At 32.1% G+C, this 24,812-nt stretch overlaps 2 protein-coding genes and 1 pseudogene across 3 annotated transcripts; all 3 read left to right on the forward strand.

The window, feature by feature from the left end:
* Nucleotides 1–10,283: 10,283 nt before the first annotated feature.
* Nucleotides 10,284–14,798, forward strand: LOC108450967 (rop guanine nucleotide exchange factor 5-like; annotated as a pseudogene).
* Nucleotides 14,799–15,614: 816 nt separating this feature from the next.
* On the forward strand, nt 15,615–18,877 carry LOC108450208 (protein GID8 homolog). Of its 2 annotated transcripts, none has more exons than XM_017747729.2 (6): nt 15,615–16,074; nt 16,361–16,526; nt 16,619–16,722; nt 17,294–17,425; nt 17,564–17,720; nt 18,516–18,877. In XM_017747729.2, exons 1-6 carry the CDS (start codon nt 16,072–16,074, stop codon nt 18,635–18,637), a joined length of 684 nt encoding a protein of 227 aa, XP_017603218.1. In that variant the 5' UTR covers nt 15,615–16,071; the 3' UTR covers nt 18,638–18,877. The 2 variants fall into 2 exon arrangements, with proteins under 2 accessions (XP_017603218.1, XP_017603217.1); XM_017747728.2 differs by having other exon boundaries at nt 15,616–16,074; nt 16,616–16,722.
* Nucleotides 18,878–23,374: 4,497 nt separating this feature from the next.
* Nucleotides 23,375–24,812, forward strand: LOC108450968 (uncharacterized). Its single transcript, XM_017748720.2, has one exon. It carries the CDS (start codon nt 23,438–23,440, stop codon nt 24,584–24,586), a length of 1,149 nt encoding a protein of 382 aa, XP_017604209.1. The 5' UTR covers nt 23,375–23,437; the 3' UTR covers nt 24,587–24,812.

The following is a 24,812-nucleotide window of genomic DNA, read 5'->3' on the forward strand; positions in this document are numbered from 1 at the left end:
ACTAAACTTTCAAAAATTCCTTCCATGTCCTAATTTTGTCCATGAACTTAAAATTGGTCAAATTACCATTTAAGATCTCCTAATTAATATTCCAAAATAATTTCATACTAAAAACTTCTAGAATGCAAGTTTTGCAAATTATTCGATTTAGTCCCTAACCTCAATTTAAGCACTTTATGCATAGAATTTTATCACGAAATTTTCACACAATCATGTAATCATACCATGAACCTCAAAATAATAATAAAATATTTTTTATTTATTTTTTTTTACCCTGAATTTGTGGTTTCGCAACCACTGTTCCGTTTAGGCCCTATTTCGGAATGTTACACGCAATGTGACAATCTACACGAAAAAGGGAAAACAAGTAGGGTAAGCATATAGAATGCTTAAAAAGTTCATGGGCATTAAACACAACTTACCTTATCTTTCAATTAAACATTATAAGCTATTTAGCTTGGCATTGATTTGGCTAGACATGACAAATCACAACTGTAACAGTCCGGTTTAGAACCTAGTCCGAATAGTGGTTTTGAGACCATAAATTCGAGTCAAAAAATATTTTAATATTATTTTCCATGCTTATTATATGTGATTTAGTATGTATGAAAATTTCGTACGAAAATTTGATCGTTTGTGTGCTTAATTTTGAAAAAGGGCCTCTCTTTTAATGGGACAAATCAATTAAGCACTTTAAAAAATAGCAGGCAACTTTCAAATGGACATTTTTGGACATCCGTTATAAGCTTATATTAGTAAAGCTAAATTGGTAAAATGGTTATTATAATGTTTATAATAAAACATAATAAAAACAAGTAAAGCTTTATTTTCACTTGTTTTGCCGAATTCATCAAAGAAATAATAAAGAAAAGCACAACTAGGGTTCGGCACTTGTGATTGTTGATTAAGGTATGTATTTTGCTCGATTTTTTATAATTTCTACGTTTTTGTAATCGTTGCTTAGTAATCTATCAAGCCCATGCCTAAATTTCTGATTTTGATGATGATTTTGAAATATGCCATTGATGAAATTATGAGCTTTATGAAGTTAGATGATAGAAAATGAAAGATATGTGTTGGGCCAATATATTTTGTCTTTGAATTTTTGATGAATTTGATTAATTTGGACTAAATTAAGAAATTTGTAAATTGAAGGACTAAAATGTGAAATAAATGAAACATATGGACTTGTATGAACATTATGAGAATTCAGCTAGGCATGTGTGCAAAGAAATTTTGTGTATTTTGTGATTTTTGTGATTAGGGACTAAAGTGCAAAAATGTGAAAATGTTAGGGCTAATTTGTAAAGTGCCCTAAATATGTGTTTTTGGATTGATTTGAATGATTTGGTAAATAAAAGAGTTAAATTTGAATTTATATAGATCAAGAATTAAAAAAAACAAAATTAGATCGGGGAAAGTTGAAAGTCGTTGAGTAGCCGATTCCATCTATCCGAATCCGTACGAGGTAAGTCTATATAAAAATAAATGTGTTATGAATTGAATTATTATCGATTAGCTATTGAACTATGATGAATGAATACATGATTTGAGAAAAATGAGACATCTGAGAAAGTATTAATAAAGTTCCAACGTCTGAAAAGCCCCGTACGAACATTAGGAATAGTTAGGATACATGTGTAATGACATAGGATCCGATATGTGTTATCGTGTAAGACCACGTCTGGTACGTTGGCATCGACTTAAGATTTACGTGTAATACCACGTCTGGGACGTTGGCATCGTATTTGATTTCGTGTAAGACTCTATCTGGGATAGTAGCATCGATATTTGATTACATGTAAGACCACATCTGGGACGTTGGCATTGTAAAAGCTTTCTGAGCTATCCGCGTATCCTTATGATTCCGAACGGTTCTACAAGCATTCCGAGAAACGAATGATTATATGAGATGTGTATCCGATTCAAGTACGTTCGAAATGTATACAATGTTTGAGAAAAAAAAAGTAATTATATGTACAAGTGATGATATATGTAACGCCCTCTTTACCCGAGACCGTCGCCGGAGTCGAGCACGAGGCATTACTAAACTTATTTGAGCACTTAAACAAATTCAAACAATTTATATCACACTTTCCAGACAAGCTGTCCAACTGTGTCATAGTTGCTAAATAATTCATATCTCGAGTTATAAAACTCGAAATCCAAATCTGTAAATTTTCTATGAATTTATACTCATATATATACTTACCAATTTTTTTCTAGAATTTTTGGTCAAGCCAATTAGTACAGTTTATTATTTAAAATCTCCCCTGTTTCAGGGTTTGACTACTCTAACCTTTGTGTATTACGAATCAGATATCTCTCTGTACAGAGCTTCAATGACTATGCCGTTTGTCTCTAATAAAACTAGACTCAATAAGGAATCTGTACATATAAAGTATGACTTCTAATTATCTTTGTAAAATTTATGGTGAATTTCCAAAGTCAGAACAGGGGATCCAGAAATCGCTCTGGCCCTGTTTCACAAAAATTTAAACATCTCATAAAATATAGCTCATATACCTGTTTTGCTTCTTCCATATGAAAATAGACTCATCAATATTCGATTCCATAATTTATTCATTATTTAATTCCATTTCTACTATTTTTAGTGATTTTTCAAAGTCAAACTACTGCTACTTACCAAAACTGTTTTAGTACAAATATTGTTAACTAGTTTATAACATCTTTACTTCAATTCATTCAAACTCTATACATGCCATATAAATCTTCAAACATAAAACAAAAGCTACCGGAATTGATCTGGATAGTGTGCTTTGTTGTGTTGATCCGATCTACCCACTTCACTTCAAGTCAATCTACATAAAATGTTAAACACACACAAGTAAGCTTATTGAAGCTTAGTAAGTTCATAGGTTAAAAGTAATGCTTACCAAACATAATATTTCCAAACAATACCAAAACATTTACTAAAGTTTCCTGCGATTCACAACCATTGTTATAATAATTCACATAGTTGAGCTCAACAAGAATAACTACTCAATCTCTTTCATTTGGATCACTTCTCTTTTATTTCTTATAATCAAATTAGGAAACGGCTTACGAAATTGAGTACGTCGTTGCTCAATGCCACGATTCAAAACTCAGTATGGTTTTCTCATTGAAATACCATACCTACATTTTTCAACTCGGTATGGGAAATGCCATACCTACATTTTTTAACTCAAGATGGATTTGATAATACCATACCTACATTTCACACTCAAGATGGATAATACCATACCTACATTTCACAACTCAGTATGGATGATACCATACCTACATTTCACACTTTTCCATGGAACAACCATGGTCTTATCCAATCAATTCATCACACGTCACGATACTGAACGTACTCAATCCTGCGTTTTCCTAATTTGCATTTCCACATTTATTCTTTCATTAACAAAATCTACACAATCCCACAACAAATTCAGATATAATAACACATTATAAACTTCAATCATTCACAAATAAACATCTAATTCCAACCATATGAACTTACAGCTAATTTGTAGAAGATATTGAAATTTAGGGACTATTCATAACTTTTTCTTTTCCTCGTTCTTCTTTGGATTCTTGATCTATAATATAAAATATTTCTACTCATTAGCATTTATTTGATTTCTATTTCACTTCACAATTTATGCTGTTCAAATTTCGAAATTACACTTTTACCCCAAAATTTACAGCTTTTCACAATTTAGTCCCTGCTCAATTCACCCATCAATTGAACTAATTTTCTCAATTAACACTTTATTTTATCATTATAAACTATTTCAAAACCTTTTATATTCTGAATTTCAACAGAAACCTTCAATTCACAACTTTTTCACAATTAGGTCCTAAATATCATTTCCTATCAAAATCACTTAATAAAACCACCTTAATATGAAATTAGAACTTAAATTTCATAATAATTCATCATAAAATTCCCTTATCCATCCAGGGTAACTTCCAATTTCACCCATAAAATCAAAAACTAATGAATTCTACAAGTGGACCTAATTGTAAAAGTCATAAAAACATAAAAATTATCAAGAAAAAGCAAGAATTAAACTCACATGATGTAAAAATATGAAAACCAGCTTTCTCCAGACCTTCTATGGCGTTTTGGCTGAGAAAATATGAAGAAATGTCTGGATTTTTCAATTACATCATTATTTAACTATTAACTTTTATCTATTTCCAATTTTGCCCTTGTTCACATTGTTTTCTTGCTTATTTCATACCCAAACCGTCCAGCCATTAACCTTTGGGTCTAATTGCTCTTTAAATCCATCTTTTAAATACTTAAGCTATTTACTCACAATTTAACAAATTTTGTGCTATTTTCAATTTAGTCCTTTTAATTAGTTAGCCATCCAAACGTTAAAATTTTCTAACTAAACTTTAATACTAACTCAATGACACTCCATAAATATTTATAAAAATATTTATAGCTCGATTTTGACTTTGAGGTCTCGATACTTCATTTTTGACCCGTTTGACCTAATAAATTCTTTTAATTCACTAATTTCACCATTTCACAAATTCTTCTAAATTCTTACTTGACTCATAAATATTAAATTACTATCTTGTTCAATCTTATTTGTCGAATTTAGTGATCTCAAATCACCATTTCTGATACCACTGAAAATTAGGCCGTTACAATATATGTGTTATAAATATGAGAAAACATGCTATAAGTGCAAATGAATTGGGAATATGTTAAATGTTTATGAACTATGTGGCTTGAGATAGTATTTAGCCATGGCATATATGTAATTTGATGATACTTTCATGTTTTGAATGTTAAATTTATTTGTTTATGGCCTACTAAGCTTTTTGAAAGCTTACTTTGTGTGTTTTGCAACTGTTTTATAGATATCAAAGCTACCGGGAGCTCGGGAATCGTTGAGGATCGTCATCACACTATGACATTGTGAATATAAGAATATGGCATGTATAGGCTAGAAGTATTTGGATATATTTTGTAATGTATATATCATGCCATGTGATATGGCTAGCTTGTGGTTGAACTTATGGTTTGATTTTGGTATATGATATGTGATGCAAATTATGCTTATGTGATGTGTTTATGAATGACCAAATGAAATGGTCAATTTTGGTAAGTTTTGGTATGTGCATATCTGAGAAATTGGTAAGTTTATAGCATGTGATTAAATAAAGTAAAATGAGGTTATGAAACAAATGTTTAGATATGATTTTGTCTTATGTTTTGATATAATTTGGTATGACTATTAAGCATGAAATTGGTTGATAATGTTATGTCATGATTGGTGTATGTATTGGTTGAGAAGTGGATGAACATTTGGTGTGCATTTGGTGCTAATTTGATGTTTTAGGGAGGACTCTTAATGGGTGGCAAAATGGCCTTGTAAATGGCCTATTTTTGCCCACACGGGCAGAGACACGGGTGTGTGTCTCAGCCGTGTTGCTCTAGGGCCATTTCGAAATTATCCTTGGCAGACAACACGATCGCACACACGGGCGTGTGCTAGGCCGTGTGGCCAAGTCAGTTTCAACCACTGGCTAGACATACGAGCGTGTGGTCAGCCGTGTGGCCAAGTCAATAGCCTCCCTAATTTTCAAACGGCTTGGCACACGGGCGTGTCTTGTGGCCGTGTGGACAAGTCAGTATGTATGTCCTGTTTGACACAGCCTAGACACACAGGCGTGTCTAAAGCAGTGTGAGGCACACAGCCTGTTCACATGGGCGTGTGACATGTACAACTTTGAAAAAAATGTTTAAATTTTGAGAAATTTTGTATGAGCTCAGTTTAGTCCCGTCCCCTTTCTAAAGCATGTTTAGGGTCTCATTGACCTATGTAAGGGACTCTGTGATGATTTATGATTATGTGTGAATAATGTTTGTTAATTATTTGTGAAATGTTTCGATTTGTCCGGTAATGCCTTTAACCCTAGTCCGGTAATAGATACAAGTTCGGGGTGTTACTACAACATCAACAAGGTGAGCTTCAACATGTTATCAAACCATATAACATCTCAATTACTTATCATGCCGATTTATGTTATTTTATGCAACAAATCTTCAATCTCATGAAAACAAAGAATAATGTAATCACATACATATTCATGACATTATTCCAATACCATATTCAAGTTCAATTTGACATTTGACTAAGTAAATATCAAGATTGTTATAACTTATTTCATATAGATTGTATTGTCCAATGAACTCTAATAAACGGACTCGGATACATAGGTGTCTCCATTACACCAATTACTCATCCAAGCTAAATATATTCGTGTCAAATTATCCATCTAGACTAAACATTTACAACGACACATCCGATTGCTCCACTTTTGATAAAATTAGATCCACCATATCTTTATGATATTTTTGGAATTTTTTATGTTTTTATTGTAAATTTTAATTTTGCTGATATTTTATACATTTTTGAAAACTTTTAGATATATTTTTGAAACTTTTTTAAATGTTTAATTGTATATATTTTAAAATTTTAAGGTTTTTTTAAAGAATTGAGTAAATGTTTAAATGTTAAGAGTTGATCTTTTAAAATCATGACTAAATTAATATTATGTTTAACTATTGAGTGCTAAATTTTTATTATGTCAATTTTAGAAATGTCATTCTATTTCTCCATCACAAAGTTAATGGCAATTAATAAAATAGAGTAAAAAGACAAAGACTGAAAAGAAAAACTTAAGCATATTTGGATGAGATGTAATGTAATTTACCTTTAAAAACAAAAATATTTAAAATATAAAATTATATTATAATTAAAGAAAACACTCTTAATAGTATTAGGTTGGTGTCATTAGTCAACCGAATATCAACCCATTTGGAAAATGACTAAATAACCATACTTTTTACAGAGTAAATTATTTTATTTTTGTGAGGGTGTTTTTGTTTTTATTTTTATATAAAATAAAATAAAACCCCACACATTATAAGATTTAAACTTAGAATACCATGATATTCAGATCTTCAACTTTATCGTGTTAACTAAAGTTTCATTTGGCTTTTACATAAACATTTATTAAATTTATTTGTGATATAAAATTTCACCTTCATAGTATATCTAATGGTTAAAGTATCATGAACGTCTTTATACTAGGAGTTAGATTGCATTTCATCTAATTTGCTAACAAAAAACGAACAATTTAATCTATGTACATTAAATCAATGAGCAAAGGTCGTGTATTAAAAATTCTATTCATTTCTATTGTTAAGTACTAACTTGGCAAAAAGAGCAACCAATACATTATTTTCTCTAACTTTATAATTTTTTTTACAAATATTTAAGAAAATTCTCTAAAATGAGTCTGGACAAATAGTTATTCAAGCTCATTTGAACTTGGACAATCATTTATTTGTTCAAATTCATTTCAGATGGTGTTTTTAATAGTTTTATAACTTTTGATATTTTTAAATAATTTTTATTTTTTATAATTTTTAAAACTATTTTCAAGATAAATCTCTACAACCATTTGTAATGAACTTGGGCAATCTTGGACATATTTTTTTAAAAATAATTATTAAAAATTCTATTTATTTTTTAGGTTTGTTAATTTTTAAATATTTGTTGACGCGGCAAAATGTTACATCAACACCAGGGATATGTGTCGATATTTAATTGCTCCGTCAACCACATATTCACTTATAAGTAAATTGATAAAAAATTTAATAAAATAGGCAATTTATTCTTTGATTTAACTTTAATGACTAATTTACTTAATTTTAATAAAATAAATAAAATACATTATTTTAGAATCATATCAATTAAATTAAAAATGATAAAATTAGAGGGTTAGTACAGAAACTTTCCTGGCATATAGATATTTTTTACCTATGACAAATATATTTAAGAAAAAAAAACAAATAAGCACATCACATCTGAGTATGTGGCCTTTGAATTTTAGAACTTTACACAATAAAGTTGTAGATTAGATAATGCGGGTGGCAGAACCCACTCAAAAGCTTTCTGATAATGCTCTAATACACCAAAATAAAGTTGGATTCCGATTCCCAGGATTAGAGACTCAATAAGCAGCAAGATACCTGCACGAATCATTGCGTGTCCGATCCGAACATCATTTTATACAAATAAAAAGTACAAAATGTCAAATAAATAAAAAGAAAAGCAAGCAGCCAAACTAAATCATCCAGAATATCGGAACAGTCTGTTCAGTACCTTGGATTTCCATTTTCCAAACACTTTAATTAAGATTCTCCCAATAAAAAGCAACCATGCAACGCATGCTTGCCACGTCATCCTTTGAGAAATATTTCTCTTGAAAATGCTTTTCCAGTTCCCAACATTCCCTTCGGTTTTGGCTTTTATTTATTCATCCGCAGCATGTCGAAAACTTTGCTTTCTCTTCTTCTGTGCTCCAAACTACTAACTTTTGGTTTTTTTTCCGACTGTTCTCTCTCTTTTCGTAAGTTTAATAAAATAGAATATAAAACAAAATAAAAGGAAGGGTACGTATTTTTATGGCTAACTGAACTATTGATTTTATTTAGAGTTAGATATTTAAATTATTTTTTAGTCATTTAAATTTTGATTTCATTATTGAAGTGAGTACTTATTCTTAGAGCTATTAAAAAAATTCAGTTAATAGGATTACACCACGTCACCATCCCTTTAAAATATAATTAAAAATAATTTTATATTTATATTAAATAAATAAAAAACTCTCCTCTCCCATCCCTCACCTTTCATACACCTTCCCTTTTCTACTTTAGTAATGGAATCAAAGTTTAGGTACTCGATGATGAAGAGAAAGAAAGATGGGCATAGATGGGGAGGTGGTGGAGGGACGATGGATGGGATGAGAGATGAGAGATTTTTTTTAATTTTTTTTAATTATATTTTAAAAGGGTGATTATATAGCAGAATCTCATTGACTGAAATTTTTTTAAATGGCTCCAACAATTGATATCCACTTCATGAACCTTGGACAAGACCTTCGTATAATCTACCATCGATTGAAATTTAACTAAAAAGTAATATTTTTTATATCCATCAACTAAAAATTTTGAGATGGCTTTCAAAGAATAAGCAGTTTATTCAAAGGAGTATTAAATCCTATTTTTCTTCCTAAAAGCTTCAAAATAATTGTTCTTGACATGCTTTTCTCAATCAGAGAGTAGATCTTATTTGAGAACTTGATTATGAAAATCCATTAGACAAATCCCTTTTAATATTGACTTTATCAATTTGATATCACTCTCAAACTAATTTTTTCTTGAAATTTTAGATCTCTGATCATCTTTTAATCGAGTATCCTTCAAAAATAATGGAGAAACATTTTATGAACCCTCCAAAGCGTATTTAGGGGACTAGCATGGGCCTGGTCCTCTAAAATAAAAATTTATTCATTTAGCCCCTTAAAAAATTTTAAAATTTTAAAATTTTAAATTAGTGAAAATAAAATTGCACTTTATCCTATTACAAATGATAAAATTCTGATTTAATCTTTTAAAAATTATAAAGATTTAGGCTATTAAAAATTATAATTTTAATTTTAACTTCCCTAAAAATATTTTTTAGCTTCACCTGTGAATTCAAATCCGTGTCAATCCGAATCTTCTTGGTAGCCCGACCAGAAACACCAGCAGTCGGTGGTTCCCCAGTTCCGCCTAGAGCATGAGAGTATCCATCTAAAACTCCCTTGTGTTAGGCTCCGGTTACCAGATTTTTTTTAATGCATGGTTTTACGTACTTTTAATGCAACTAATCAGGGGTTTCGTTATCCAACAGAATTTACCCTTATTTTCTGTTCTTAAAAGGAGTTCTTATCCTTATTGTTTATCTGTAAACCAATAAATCTTGAAATACTAATTATGAAGGATCGATGCTAAACTTATTCAAGAAAAAACGATCCTATATCTAGTAATTAAAATTGAGTTCTCTTAATTATAATTGTTTTTTTATACTTTTAACTATTATTTTCACCACAAATTATTCAAAAATAAAAATTAATACGTGGTGCATTCTTTTCAAACACGATAATGAAATAAAGTGATATGAATTTAAATATTAAAATGAGAAAAAATATCAAAATGTGATAATTTTTTTTGAATGCGATAATAGAATAAAATGTAATGTAAATAATAATTTAAGTATTATAGTACTAGTGCATAGGAAAACAAATTATGGATAAGGCTCAGGGTCTGTTTGTTTACCAGGAAAATATTTTTCAGGAAAATGTTTTCTTGATTTTATTGTGTTTGTTTGACTAAAAATATTTTACATTTGGAAAATGATTTCCAAAACACGGGTAAAATGATTTCCAACTCTCACTTGCTTCTTTCTTACCTTTTTCCCGCCGTTCTACATCTTCCATCTCCTTCTTCATCCATGTAACTTTCCTCCTTCTACTCCTTCCTTTCATTCATCTTTTATAATCTCTTCCATTTTTACTTAGTTGTGTCTGTCGCATATCTTTTATAATCTCTTCATCAAGTTCTGCTTTTTTAACATCTGAAACAACTGGTCATGAGGAGGAACACAGTCACAGTAGTTTCGAGGAAGCGTCTACTTCACCACCTTCATTAGGTTGGCCTGTAACGCCCCTAACCCGAATCTGTCACCGGAATAGAGATACGAAGCATTATCGGAGTTAACAATTTATTTATCAGATATTTTATTTCATCTAACTTTCATATTTGGAACTAATTAAAATCAAACATATGTCCCTTAAACATACTTTTTTTTTTCGACATGTTTTACTTGAATTTATTACTCATCTCAATATACTTAATTTCCTTGTATCAACGTATCAAAGATAATCACATATTTACATGTCATGATAAATATCATTCTCTTGCCATTTCTTCATAAACATAAATCAGATAATTCATTATATTGATATTTCATGCATTTAAAAATACAATTCAAGTTACACTAACTTACCTCGTTGTTGGTTCATGTTTATAATTTCATTAATCCGATATCTTTTCTTTTCCATATTCAAGTCTTGTATTCGAGCCATCCGGACTTTATAAATAAATTTGATCGTCGTTTTCATTGATTTCATGTTCTAATACATTCAATTAATGCCCTAAACAAAACTACCATTTTACCCCTAAACTTTTAATTAATCACGATTTCATCCTTAGGCTCAAAAAATAAAATTCTTGCAATTTAATCCTTATTTCCAGCCTTTATTCTCATACAAATTGATAACAACCCATGAATTCTATAAAATATTAGAATTTTTCATAATTTCAACACTTTTCAATTTAATCCTTAAAACATGTTTTTTCCCGATCTTGAACTAAATTAATAATTTCATCCAATTTTGCAATTTCAAATAACAAAATAATCCATTTCATGTAAATTGGTCATTTCTAACATTTTTACAAAATTACACATAAAGTTTTACTTTTATTCAATTTAGTCCCTGAGCCTAAAACATGCAAATTAGCCATGTAGCTGAATATTCATTCATATTTTCCTCCTCCTCTCCATTCCACATCCTTAATTTATATAACATGCTACAAGTAACATTATCAATAATTTCACTATTTACTTATATGTATATTCAAAACTGTCTATTTGCGTCATAGTTATTAAATTATTTATATCTTGAGCTACAGAACTCGAAATTAAGATCCGCTAATTTTCCATGAAACTATACTTATGTATCTTCTTACTATAAAATTTTCAGAATTTTTGGTTTATCCAATAAGTACAATTTATTCTTTAAAGTCACCATTATTCTGCTGTCTCGCAGTTCTGACCCTTCTTTACTAAAAATTAATTATCTTATTGTACAGGTTTCGGATGATGTTCTTGTTTACTTCTATTGAAAATAGACACATTCAGGATTTTAAACATATAACTTTAAGAACCTTATTATTTTTCTCCAATTTTTATGATTTTCCAAAGTTAAAATAGGGAAACCCGAAATCATTCTGACCTTGTCTCATAAAATTTATTATATCTCACAATTTATAATTCCATTGTTTACACCGTTTCTTCTATGAAAAACTAGACTCAATACCCTTTAATTTCATATTTTATTCAACCTCTAATTCAATTTCCAAAATTATTGGTAATTTTCCAAAGTTTGACTACTGCTGCTGTTTAAGACTGTTTTAGTGCAACATATTGATTACCAAGTTTATAACACCCTTATTTCCATTCTCTACCATATTTCCCATCATTTTCTCTTATTTCCCTTCACTAATATATCAAGAACATAGAAACTTATATAAGAAAACTCTACCTTAACATCATTTTCATGCTTTGATATTACCTCACATGAGAAACTCTACTTAAAATATATTGAAATCTTTAAGTTCTTACCTTGTCCTATTGATTTCAATCTTTAACTTGATTTTTCTCTCTTCTCCAGCTTCTGTTTCTTGAATCAAACTTAATATTCTAATTCGCCTTAGTCTCCTTAACATTTTTCTCTCTTCGTAGCTATGAAATTTCTTTTGATTTTTAGGTGAAAACGATGAATTTTTGGTGGAAGGGCTAAATTGTAAAGACAGGAAAGTTTCTTTTTCTCTTTTCTTTCTAACGCGGGGATGCATGGAAATGGATGGTGTTGTTTCCTCTCTTCTTTTTTTTCTTTCCACACACACACACATATATATATACTAAATAAAATAATAAAATCATAATAAATATCTTATTAAAATATTAAATAAATAATAATTATCTAATTAAATAATTATAAAGTATCACCAACATCATCATTACTTTCTAGATTTCTCTCTCTTTCAATTGACCATTTTGCCCTTCGTGATCTTTTAAAATTCCATTCTTGAGTCATCACTTTATTTGGTAAATTGCTATTTAGTCCATCATAATTCTTCACCTATTCAATTTGGTCCTAATTTATCCATTTTCTTAGTTTCTAGATCAATCCACCCATAAAATATTTGCACTATTGGTCTTTCAACTTTTTCATATTTACACTTCAAACCCTTAAATTTTGAGTATTTACTCTTAGGCAATAAAACTTTTCTCACTTTTACAATTTAGTCCTGTCTTGAATTAAAATGTCATAATATACTTCCCAATTACATAACTCAAATTTCCTCTTCTTGTCACTTTATTTCCTTATTTTACTGTATCAATGATAATATCTTACTGTAAAAATTTTCGGGGTGTCACATGGCCTGTAAAGAAAAATGCTGGGACAGAAGACTGCACCAGTACTAATTGTAGTGAATATGGAAAGAAAACCCCATTGGATAATAGGAAATTAGAGAAACAAGGCTCCACAATTTCAGGTATTATTATTAATTATCATATGAATTTGTCTTTCAATTGAATTTCTCTTTTATTGGTTAATAATGAGGGTTTCAGAGATTTAGCTGATGAAGGAAAGATTTGTAAAATTGTTGCTTGGAGAAGATATGTCTGGGTGTGGAAATTGCTTTTGCATAGCCTTAGCTATTTCAAATGCCATCACCAATTTTTGTGGTATGCTGTTTCTTCTATTACGTTTACCTATGTGGGCATTTGTTTCTGATTTTATGTTGGTCAATTACTATTAATTCTCTAATTTGATGGTTATTTCTCTTTCACTTCCATTTGAAGCTACCTTATTTTGGCAAATATAGAGGTTAGAATCAGTTCCTCCTGAGAAGAAAGCATTGTGGCATCAAGAGATGGAATGGCTTCTTTCTGATAGTGATCACATTGTTGAGTTGATACCTTCGTGGCAGACATTCCTGGACGAAAGCAAGCTCGAGGTAAAGCTATCAATACTTTTCCTCATAAACTTCTCCCATGTTTTGAAAATATGGCATCAGGACAGTTTTTGAGCTCTAGGGAACAAGTTGTATCCAATGAAAGATTTTTAGTTTAGAATGTCATGTCTAGTTTCTGGCAATTCAAATCAAATGCTATTGGTAATGAGAGCCTCCCTAAGCTACTTGTATAGTTATATAATCATGAAAAAAGCCTTCTTGATTGCCTTAATTTGCCATCCTAGCATCAAGCTATTGAGATTGCCAATCGAGTGGAGCCTTTAATATATTTATGGTAGAAAAAAATCAAACTCCAAACCTATTAGCACAAATCAGTCCAGTTCTAAGTCATCATGGGATTTGGTGAAGGACCTAATGATCAATTCTGACAAAAGAGAAATGCTTGCAGATCAAGCAGAGAGCCTCCTGCTTTGCTTGAAGCAGCTATTCCCTGGTCTTCCCCACACCACTTTAGATATGAGTAAAATTCAATACAACAAGGTTTGTGTCAATGGTTTGAATTCGAGACTTGTTCTTATGAATGCTTTTAATTACAAAATTCATGCTGATAAATGAACATTATGGTGTTAATTAGGATGTTTGAAAATCCATATTGGAGAGCTCCTCGAGAGTTTTGGAAAGTCTTGCAGTCAACATTATCACACGTATTGATGATATGCTCTATGTGGATGACTTGACCAATCATTTAGATCAGTTCTCTTCACTATCCAGGATCGGACTTATTGGTCAGAAGAGGCCTTCGGTTCCTTACTCAGTGCCCTTCCCTAGCACTCCTTATAGAATAGCTTTTTCAACCCCGAACTTTTCACCAGCATAACTAGCTACCCCTACAAAGGGTGATAGATCACCATTTCTTTCAAGCAGTAAAGTTCCTCAGCGTGGGATGGGCGTGACAAAGGTCTTGACAGACTATCTTAATATCGATTTAAGGCTGAAGAAATCCAGTAATCCAAATGAAGGAACAAAATTAGGTTCAACCATAACTCAAGCAGCATCAGTATCTTTTGAATGTCTAAAAGCGTCTAAAAACGGCGGTGACCTTATCAAAACTGGAGCCAGTTCCTGAGAAAGAGCCCTAATGTTTCACATCATGAATCAATTTTATATATTTTCTTTAAGTTTTAAATTTGGTAGGAATTAGAAGATGCTTGAGAATGACATTCACCCTGTTATTATAAATGATAAATAAGTTGAGTGATTCATTCTTTGTCATGGCATCATTTATGGTCTCAAATTTGATTATAGCTTAATATTTTGATGATCAAACATAGAATAGAAATTGGCAAACTACCTATTACTTATCTACATATACAATATCATAACTTAGGTGACCTGATGACACTGGCAATAAAGATGGGAGTAGTTGCTTATAAGCTGATTACACGTAGCCACAACAAAAAGTTGCATGATTGGAACACGCACTCTGTTGGGTTGTTGTTGTTAGCAATGGAGTGTGGAGTTCCAGAAATAGCAGCTGAATTGTCGAAATGTCAAGCTTTTGAGGGTTTGACACAGTCCATTTTAAAGATGTTTAAGCTTATTATATGTAATTAAGAAGAGAAATTTCCAAACATTTTATGGATGAATGTTAAACAAGTTGTAATTAATTGATTGATAGTGTATTCTTGTATGATCCAAACATATTCATATCAAATGAGTGCCTTATATGGTATTTGTGTCTTTATGTGAAACAAACAAAACAGTCTTATTATATACATCTAATAAATCATTACAATATTTTATACATATTCATTTAAATACTAAAAAGTAAATCATTTTTCGAAATTATTTTTGAAAAATATTTTACTTGCAAACAAATAAAAAGAAAAAAATTATTAAAACGAATCCTACTTCAAAATAAGAATTATCTTACATCAACCTTACTAATTCGTCGCATCAACACATCTCAGTTTATTATTATTATTAATATTTTGCAATTTCCTGGATACGATCAATAATATTACTTTTTTTTTCCGGAAAAAAGAGGTTGTCACTCTAGAGAAAGAAGTAACGAGGAAGGGCCAAAAACCCAGAATTAATGGACTGAAAATATCGATATTTTTTTTCTGAAAATATCGAAAGCCCCAATCTCACAGCTCAGAAATGTCGGTTAATCTCAGATCCAATCCGTCTAAGCCGATTTGTTTTCTCTCTTTTATTATTTAAACGGAAAATAAAAAAGAGAAAAACCCGGAAGTATATATTATGTAGTGCAGCAAAACAAAAGAGAAAAAAGGGGTACGGATACTTGAAAAAGTTTGGGTAATCAAATAGGAGCGAAGGTGAAGAAGCACTGATACAACTGTTCTGAATTGTAATTCAGTTGAAATTGAACAACAATGGTATGGTTTAATTTTATAGTTGTTTTATTTTTTCTGAACACTTTCAAGAATTTGAATTTTGTTCAATTTGCAGCTCAAAAGTATATTAAGAGTTAGCTTATAGATTATACATTTCGGTATTGTTGAATAATCTAATCTTTTAATCTCGACAGAGAGTAATTTAACTTTAGCTATTACTGTTTTAGTTTTAAATTGTCAAAATCTTATTGGTATTGTAGCATAAGAGACATTGGTGGAGTAGTTTAGAGGATGGAGTGTATTTATGTTTCGAATTGTTTGCTAACAGGCTAGCTCGAAGAAACTGATTTCCAGGGAAGAGTGGGAGAAGAGGTTGAAATTGAATAATGTTAAAATCAGGAAAGAAGATATGAATAAATTGGTGATGAATTTTCTTGTTACCGAGGGTTATGTTGAAGCTGCTGAGAAATTCCGAATGGAATCTGGAACTCACCGTATCCGACAGCACGAAAATTGTTTATCTTATGCTCTGTTATTGGTTTTCTGAATGTATATGCTTTTTGTTTTCCTTATTGTGGAATAGCAGATATCGATCTTGCAACAATCACGGATCGCATGGCTGTTAAAAAGGCTGTGCAATGTGGAAATGTCGAGGATGCCATCGAGAAAATTAATGATTTAAATCCCGAGGTGCAGTGTTTGATTGTGATGTGATGAACTCTGCGACTAAGAACAAGTTATTTTTTTCAAATGAAAACAGGATCTGTTTCAGATTGCCAAGTTGTTGTCATGATACACCTTTCCTTTCAGTAGTCCATATGAAATTCTAAGTATTTCTTTTGAATGTAATAGAAGGAATAATGTGCAATATGAAAGGGAGTTAGTTGGGGACATGTAACTGTTCTAATTTTGTTTTTCAATTTTGTACTAATGAGAATGAATTAAGAGGGTTTTATATTGGGTGATTCCCGGTATAGCCTGAGGTATATCAATTACAAGGAAATCTGTTATTAGGATCAGTTGTTCTTAAATGTCCATCATCAGCAATAGTTTTGAGAGAAGCTGGATTTTGAAAACGGGTACTCGTATGTTTAGCAATTTTGATTTGAATCGACTGATACCATACTTGTTACCAGTTAAGCAATTTTGAAATCTGTCAAAAAGGGTAGCGGAATTCTTTTCAGGCATGAAGAATTTTCTGAGACATGCTGTAAAGAAAAATAATGTCACACTAATATTTTGAAATTCATTGTTTTTGCAGATATTGGATACAAATCCGCAACTCTTTTTTCAACTCCAACAGCAGAGATTGATAGAATTAATTCGGAATGGAAAAGTAGAAGAAGCCCTGGAGTTTGCTCAAGAGGAGCTTGCTCCTAGGGGAGAAGAAAATGTAACTCTGCTTCATTAATTCATGAGAACTTTCATTATGCATGCTTAGTTTGTTTCTAATCATTTTGTGTCTTTAACCAGCACTAATCTGTTGTTACTAATATGTGGATTTAACTAAGATAGCCAAAGCTTTCTGCAGCAAAGCTTTTTAGAAGAGTTGGAGAGGACCATTTCACTCCTGGTATTTGAAGATACTTCAAACTGCCCAGTTGGAGAGCTTTTGGACATATCACAGCGCCTTAAGACAGCGACCGAGGTGAATGCTGCCGTACTTACTAGCCAAAGTCATGAAAAAGGTTTTCTTTTTTTCTACCTTTTATGTTCGTTATTTATTTACCTTTGGATAGTAGATGACTGGTTATTAGTGAGATGGTATACCTAGTCAAGTAGTCATTAACAAGGCTTGACCATCCTGTGCTGGCCCTGCAACATTGTTTTGGAAAGTTACTTGGTATACATTTTCTATGCTTTGTCTATGGAATGGAACTTTCAATTCTAAAAGCATATTTCTCTTCTAGATACCTTTCAGTTTTGTGGACAATCCACTTTGTTCTTTACAGCTCTAGCCTTAATACCTGCTTATTGATCCACAACTAAAAACAGAAGAATGTAAATACATTTACTGTGTAGCATGCTCCAGATATTCTTTACGAATCATTTGGCTTGTTATTAGCCATCCTTCAATTCTTGTATCAGAAATAAAATTTTGTTTTCCTTTTAGTTGGATATACATTTATCTGTTTGTCCTTCAATTCAATACTGTTCAAAGAAGCCTCTTTGTGCTCTTGTGAGATTTAGAAGGAATCAATGATTTGATGTACTCTGGTTACAGAATTTCTTTAACACTGAGGGTAGAATGTCAAAAATTTTGCATCAAATGTCTTTGCATTTTTTCCTATAACCTTCTGACTTCTACAAGCAGAAAGGATTCCGTAATTGCCTGTAATGTGCGAATTCTTTTGTCAAATTCTAGCTTTTTTACTTATTTAAGTTTATACCTACATTGGGCAGTTTGATTTAAAACTTGAGATTATTTCTCCAATCTTCAAGAAATAGTAAGTTTTGGCTTAAATATGCTTGCTGGATGACAGACCCAAAGCTTCCCAGCTTGCTAAAGATGCTGATATGGGCGCAGAATCAACTTGATAAGAAAGCTGCTTATCCCTGCATAAATGATTTATCAAATGCCAGACTTGAAGACCCCACTTTTTGAAAGAATTGCAAGTTATTGCTGAGGAAGCGAGTGGCCTCGGATTCATCAGAGATAGAACCGAACCAAATGCAGCTATTATGCTTGTAAACTCTACATACTGACTTTAACAGGGAATTTGTTGGATGTCATTTGTTAAGATGCGGTTGGTGTTTATTTCCGTTGTAGAAGAATTTAGTTGCCTGTGGTTGGTGTTTTCACTTTGTTCTTAGTTGAACTCAGTGCCCTTGTGCCATTGTACAATTCGTAATCACGCATTTATGATTTATCCCTTCACAAAAAAAAAAAAAAAAACTCAAAGCTCTGCTGTTATTGCTATGTTAACTGCAATTGCTCTCCATTCAAGCAAATACGAATCAACATGTACCATGAAATGAGGTTGAAATATGGAGGATGAAAATCTGCCATAGAAAGTGCAAAAACAACAAGAACAAAAAATGAAGGAAAATGAAAATTACTGAAAATGAAAATATTTGAAACTACTTATCTAATGTCCACCCAGCAAAAACCATAGCTAGCAAACCTTAAAAACTCTTGGCTTTGTTTACGACTTGACCCGAAGAACATAAACCCATATAATATCATTCTGGCACTCAGAACAATCCTGAATTCGAGCAAGTTCGATGGTATTCACTTCAACACCCGAATGGCAATAACCATCGTCAAAATTGAGAGCATAACTTGAAGGATCATACTGGAACTTGAACTGTTTTTTGTTGCCCCTCCCCTTCAAAGCTTTCTTCATCGCTGCTTTCGCTCTCCAGAAAAGACTACTGCATTGCTTCTTGCCATAACTATTCACCCATTCCAATTTCCCCATGAAATCTATATAAGCTCCCATTTTATCTCCAACTAGAAGCAAAACTCAATAACCCTTTAGGCTAAAATGTATAGAGACAAAAAGAGGAAGAAAACAGAGGGTTTATATAAAGGGATGGTTTGCAAATCCAGTTATATGATGCAAAATAAGAGGGTTATGAGATAAAAGAAAAATGAAAGTGGGAGCTGAATACAGGCTACAATGGAGTGTAATCTTTCTTTTTCGTCTTTCAAAGAAGCTGCGCAGCTACACTTGCCAATCTCAACAGAAACACTGCTTTTTTCTTTCTTCGGGAATTACATTGGGTTGCTAAAATTCCATCCAAAAAAGTGAATAACAATAGAAAACGAAACCACACAAAAAAAAGTGTTAAAATGGGGAATAGAGCCGTCCTATGGTTGTAGTATCAGCATCGGATATGAGAGAGTCTTTGATTCAACTACTACCTCACTCCTTAAGCCCTGCTGTAAAATCTTTTTACGTTTTATTGAGGTGACTAGTTACATATAAGTAGATTTTTCTGTTCACGGAATTTTATATTAGCCATATTTTTTATATCTTTCAAACCCAAATTTCTGTTTTGATATCTGATTCTGATGAGATTGGATTTTATGGCTTTTTATTTTCATAAACGGTCATTTTCTTTTTCAAACATAAAGAGTGAAATTTAAAACATCACACACACACACACACACACATATATATATATATATCAGCAATATATTTTTTAAGTGATCCATCAAAGTCAAAGTATCCCTATTAAGACGATAGAAATATTGAGGCAATGTGATGGTTTTGCATAATCTTCTCCACTTATACTACTTTGTATCGCTTTTTTGTATTCATCTTTAAAGCCATTTTACTTTAATATATTCTCAGTAAAAATTCCCTTTTGTCTCATTTAACATCCCCACTCCTCAAAGTATCCTGTTTCTTTCTACTGTTTTGCCTGTTGTGGAAATGGCTGGTCCCATGAAAGATGACAAGTCAATCTTAACCCAACTATGCAATCTTTGTCCCAAGTTTTGGCACCAATCACCTCTAGAAACTATCCCATTTCCGGCTTGTGTTTTCAAGCGGCAGGTGTTGGTCACATGGGAATATCTTCTGGTTTGGTCCATGTTTGTTGTCAACAACTAGGAAGTTTTGAAACCATGGAAATAGCCTTAGGCTTACCCTAAGATAGCAGCCAACACTATGAAGTAGCTGGATCATGTAATAATAACAATATGCAAAGCCAAAACTATTCATTCAATCATTCCCATAATTTGGATATCTCTCTCTCAAAAATTAGCTGGATTTTCCTTGCAAACTGTGCACTCACTTTCTTTCCATGTGCCGCTGCAGGATTCCTCTGCAACAAGCTTGACCTAGATTTAGGTCTGCTGCTATTGCTATATCCTACACACATAAGTATATATGTTCCATTATATTTGACCTGACTTCAATTTCTAATAAATATTAATAAGAACCCCATATTGGTACAATAGTGATGAAAGATGTCCATAGAAGAATATGTCTCCAAAAGAACAAGTACTTGGTCAGACATGAAGAAATGGGCTTTTCTTCCTGGTAGGATTATCTTGTCCAGGATTTAGATTTAGGGTTGGGCTTGTTAGTTTCTGCTTATATATATAGGGTAAACTATTAAAATAATAATTTTTATTTGTTTTTAGTTATAATTTAGTCACTTATATTTAAAATGTTACATTTTAATCACTTACAACATCGTGTTCTAACATTTTAGTCAGCCGACATGACACATTAAATCATCATTTCAAACAGAAATTTTAGATTAAACTATACAATTAGTCCTTATATTTTTTCGTTTTGAGCAATTTAATTTATTTCTTTTATGTTTTTTTCTAACTTTCTTTTTTTCTTTATTTTTTATTGTCTTCTGCTTCTCTTTTTGTTTTACTTCCTTCTCTGTCTCTTTTATTTCTTTTAACTTTCCTTTTTCTTTTTCTTTTATGTTCTTTTCTCTCTTCCCCATATTCCAATCGCAGTTTCAAAAGTTGCCTCAAATGATTTTCGTATAACCAGACCCTTAAATTCACCTTATGGTTAAATGCTACACATTAACAAGTAACATGCCTCATGTTTGAAATTCAATTCTTTAAATTAATTATTAGATCATTCAAGCGAAACAACTTTGCATATGCCTCATGTTTGAAATCTAATTTCTTTGAATTAATTATCTGAAAAATAAAGATGGAGAAGGGAGGAAAACAAGGAGAAACAAAAGAGAAGTAAAAAAAAATGTTAAAAGAACATAAAAGGAAAAATTAAATTGCTCAAAATAAAAAAAATATAGGGACCAATTATATAATTTAACCTATAATTTTTGTTTGAAATTTTATTTAACATGCCATGTCAACTTATTGTTATACTGTTAAGGACAATTAACGGTTTAGTGACTAAAATGTTATAACATGTTAACATAAGTGACCAAAATATAACATTTCAAATATAAATGACTTAAATGTAAACTGAAATAAATAAAAATAACTATTTTAATAGTTTATATATATATTAAGGAGTAGTAGTTCATAGATGGACTTCAACAAAACTGCAATTGGCAGCTTGATTTGTCACAAGTCACATGCCATGGTTGCTGTCTGTTGTCTTAAACAACAAGAAGGTAAAAAACAAAGTCCCAAAATGTTCCCACTTCCCAAATCCACATAGAGATAAAAAAAGAAAAAAAGTGGATAAAAGATTTCAACTGGTAAGGCATGTATAAAAGATCGAATACCAGAAGTCTGCCATCAATATATATATATAAAGAAACTTTAATCACTTTATTGGCATGAAGTGAAGGACATTTTTTGATAAGCTAACTTAATTCCTTGAACAGAGTTTTATGCTGCCTTAATGTGAAGCAAAAGTGTGAGATTCCAAGACGACATTCCATGGCAGCGGTATCTCTTATGGATTTGCTCCTACTCTTTTTTTATTATTATTATTATTATTATTATTATTATATTCTTTTCAGTTCTTCTTTTACCAGTAAGTACGGTTTCCAATGCATGTGCTTGTAGGAGCATGTCACCGACCTGTTTTATTTGAAAAGCTCAAAACATTGATTTAATTAATCCCAATAAAAAAATTAATTATGGAAATCATAAATTTATTTTCTGAAGTGAAAGCATAAATCGAAATCTTTACTCTTTAAATATCATAGGACTCCCAAAGTTTTATTGACCTTTAAACATATTATTGTGATGTATAAAAATATATACTATCAATACATCAAAACATTGACTCTATGTTTATTATAAGTCAATTAAATCCTCTTACTAGTATTTATATGTGTTGATTAGAAATAACTTTAAAATTGTTTGAAAAATAATTAAATACAAACAAATATAAGGATATATTTACAAAATGGAGATAATCTAGAGTATAGCTGAAGGGAAAAAAAGGGGCTGGTGACACTGTCATGGTAAATTTGTTGTTTTACTCTCACTGGTAAAAAGAAAAAAGGTGAAAGAAGCATTGGTAATAATAAATCCTAGCAGGGAATATAGACTCAAACATGATTGACTCGCTTCTTCTGAAACTGAAGTTCTGTCCCAAACATGATTTTTATCAGCGCCATAATCAAAGCTATTACACACTGTTGAGTTCAACTAGCTAGGGAGACCTTCCACCAAATAACAAAACAATGCAACGGACAACCTTTGCCAAAAACATTAATTCAATCAAATCAATGACGAAGAAAAAAACACGAACAAGAAAGTCCCTAGATATCATCTCCCCGTGCTTGGATCCTACGCACCCTCCACTCTCAATTCTTAGCCGATGCCTGCATACTTGACATTGTTTGTTGTGTTATCCGCCGAATTTTTTACCCTATATCCTGCTCCAGCCTTTACATTAAATCTTCCCGTTTGACATTGAAACAAATCATAGGAAACCGGTTTTGAAACAAATCATAGGAAACCGGTTAGGCTTTATCACTTCTCCCTGCTACTCCGATGGGATCATTTCCTTCCCCTTCACGACCTACCACACCACCGCCATCACCCGAATCCAATGCTTCTAGTTATCGAGTTCTCGTGGCTTTTTGTCCTAAAGAGGGAGGGTCTAATACCAACTATTTTAACTGCATACAGTGTTACAATCCGTTTAACAACACATGGAGCCATGTCAGCTTAATTCCTGATCTGCTAGAAAACCATGTCTTGAAGGGTTTCGCTATGGTTTCTCTTGGAGAGTCGATTTACATTGTTGGTGGGAGGTTATGGAACAAACGGAAGCCTCAAACTTCAAGTGATTCCGGCGAGTCAGTCAATGTTTGTGTCCAAGTGTCGCCTTTAGTACTTCGATACAATGTCCGGTTGGACCAATGGTCCAAATGTGCAACATTAGGTGTACCACGTTACGATTTTGCGTGTTGTGTTTGTGACAAAAAAATTTATGTGGCGGGAGGGAAATCGTACTTGGACAGTGCTAGAGGAATTTCGTCGGCTGAGGTCTATGATCCTGCCCTTGATGAATGGACTCCATTGCCTAGCATGAGCAGCTTGAGATACAAATGTGTTGGGGTAACATGGCAAGGGAAAATTTATGTGATGGGCGGTTTCGCCGAAAGGGAAGATTCGGATATAAACTTGCTGACATTTTCTCCACAGCGTAGCTCTGCGGAGGTGTTCGACACACGAACAGGGGGATGGGACCTCGCAGTGGGGATGTGGCAGCTGGATGTTCCACCTAATCAAATCGTTGCAGTGGATGGCAAGTTGTTCAGCTCTGGGGATTGTCTGAAGCCATGGAAAGGTCACATTGATGTGTATGACGGGAAGCAGAACATGTGGGATGAAGCGGATGGATCTCGTTTCCAAACTCTTAACTTACCATTCTCCACAATAAGTGGGAGTAGCAATGGAAATTGGGCACCAATAGAACGGCTTTACTTAACAATGGCACCGATCGGAACCCAATTATATTTCCTGGCAGGGTATCGGGTGCCTGGTGAATCACCACGAACAGTTTCAATGGTCTACGCCTTTGATACATCGGCAACTATTGGTGCATGGAAGAGCTTGGAACCAACGGAGGAAGAAGGCGAAAAAGAACTCTGCAGTCATTGTTGTGTTTGTTCAATTCCCGTAAGCAAGTCTTAGCCTTAGCCGTCGAAAGCATCTTACTTTGCCATGGCCATCCTCCTTTAGATTACTTAGGATTCTTATGCTGTTATAACTGATAAAAAGGTACCTTTCTGTAGTTGCCTTTGTTGGATGGTGAATTAGCATGTCTAAGTAGCTTATGTTATAACAAATAAGCTAATGTCGTGTAAAAATACCATTTAATTCTCATAAAAGCGCATTTTTTTGGCACGTTTTAAGCCTA

Source organism: Gossypium arboreum, chromosome 5 (assembly GCF_025698485.1).
Source record: "Gossypium arboreum isolate Shixiya-1 chromosome 5, ASM2569848v2, whole genome shotgun sequence".
In the NCBI taxonomy this organism is placed as follows: domain Eukaryota; kingdom Viridiplantae; phylum Streptophyta; class Magnoliopsida; order Malvales; family Malvaceae; genus Gossypium; species Gossypium arboreum.

Coding starts and splice junctions, on each gene's coding strand:
- LOC108450968 (XM_017748720.2), top strand. CDS start 23,438: ATGGGATCATTTCCTTCCCCTTCACGACCTACCACACCACCGCCATCA.
- LOC108450208 (XM_017747728.2), top strand. Junction 16,723..17,293: donor TTAATGATTTAAATCCCGAG/GTGCAGTGTTTG, acceptor TTGTTTTTGCAG/ATATTGGATACAAATCCGCA. Junction 17,721..18,515: donor TAGCCAAAGTCATGAAAAAG/GTTTTCTTTTTT, acceptor GCTGGATGACAG/ACCCAAAGCTTCCCAGCTTG.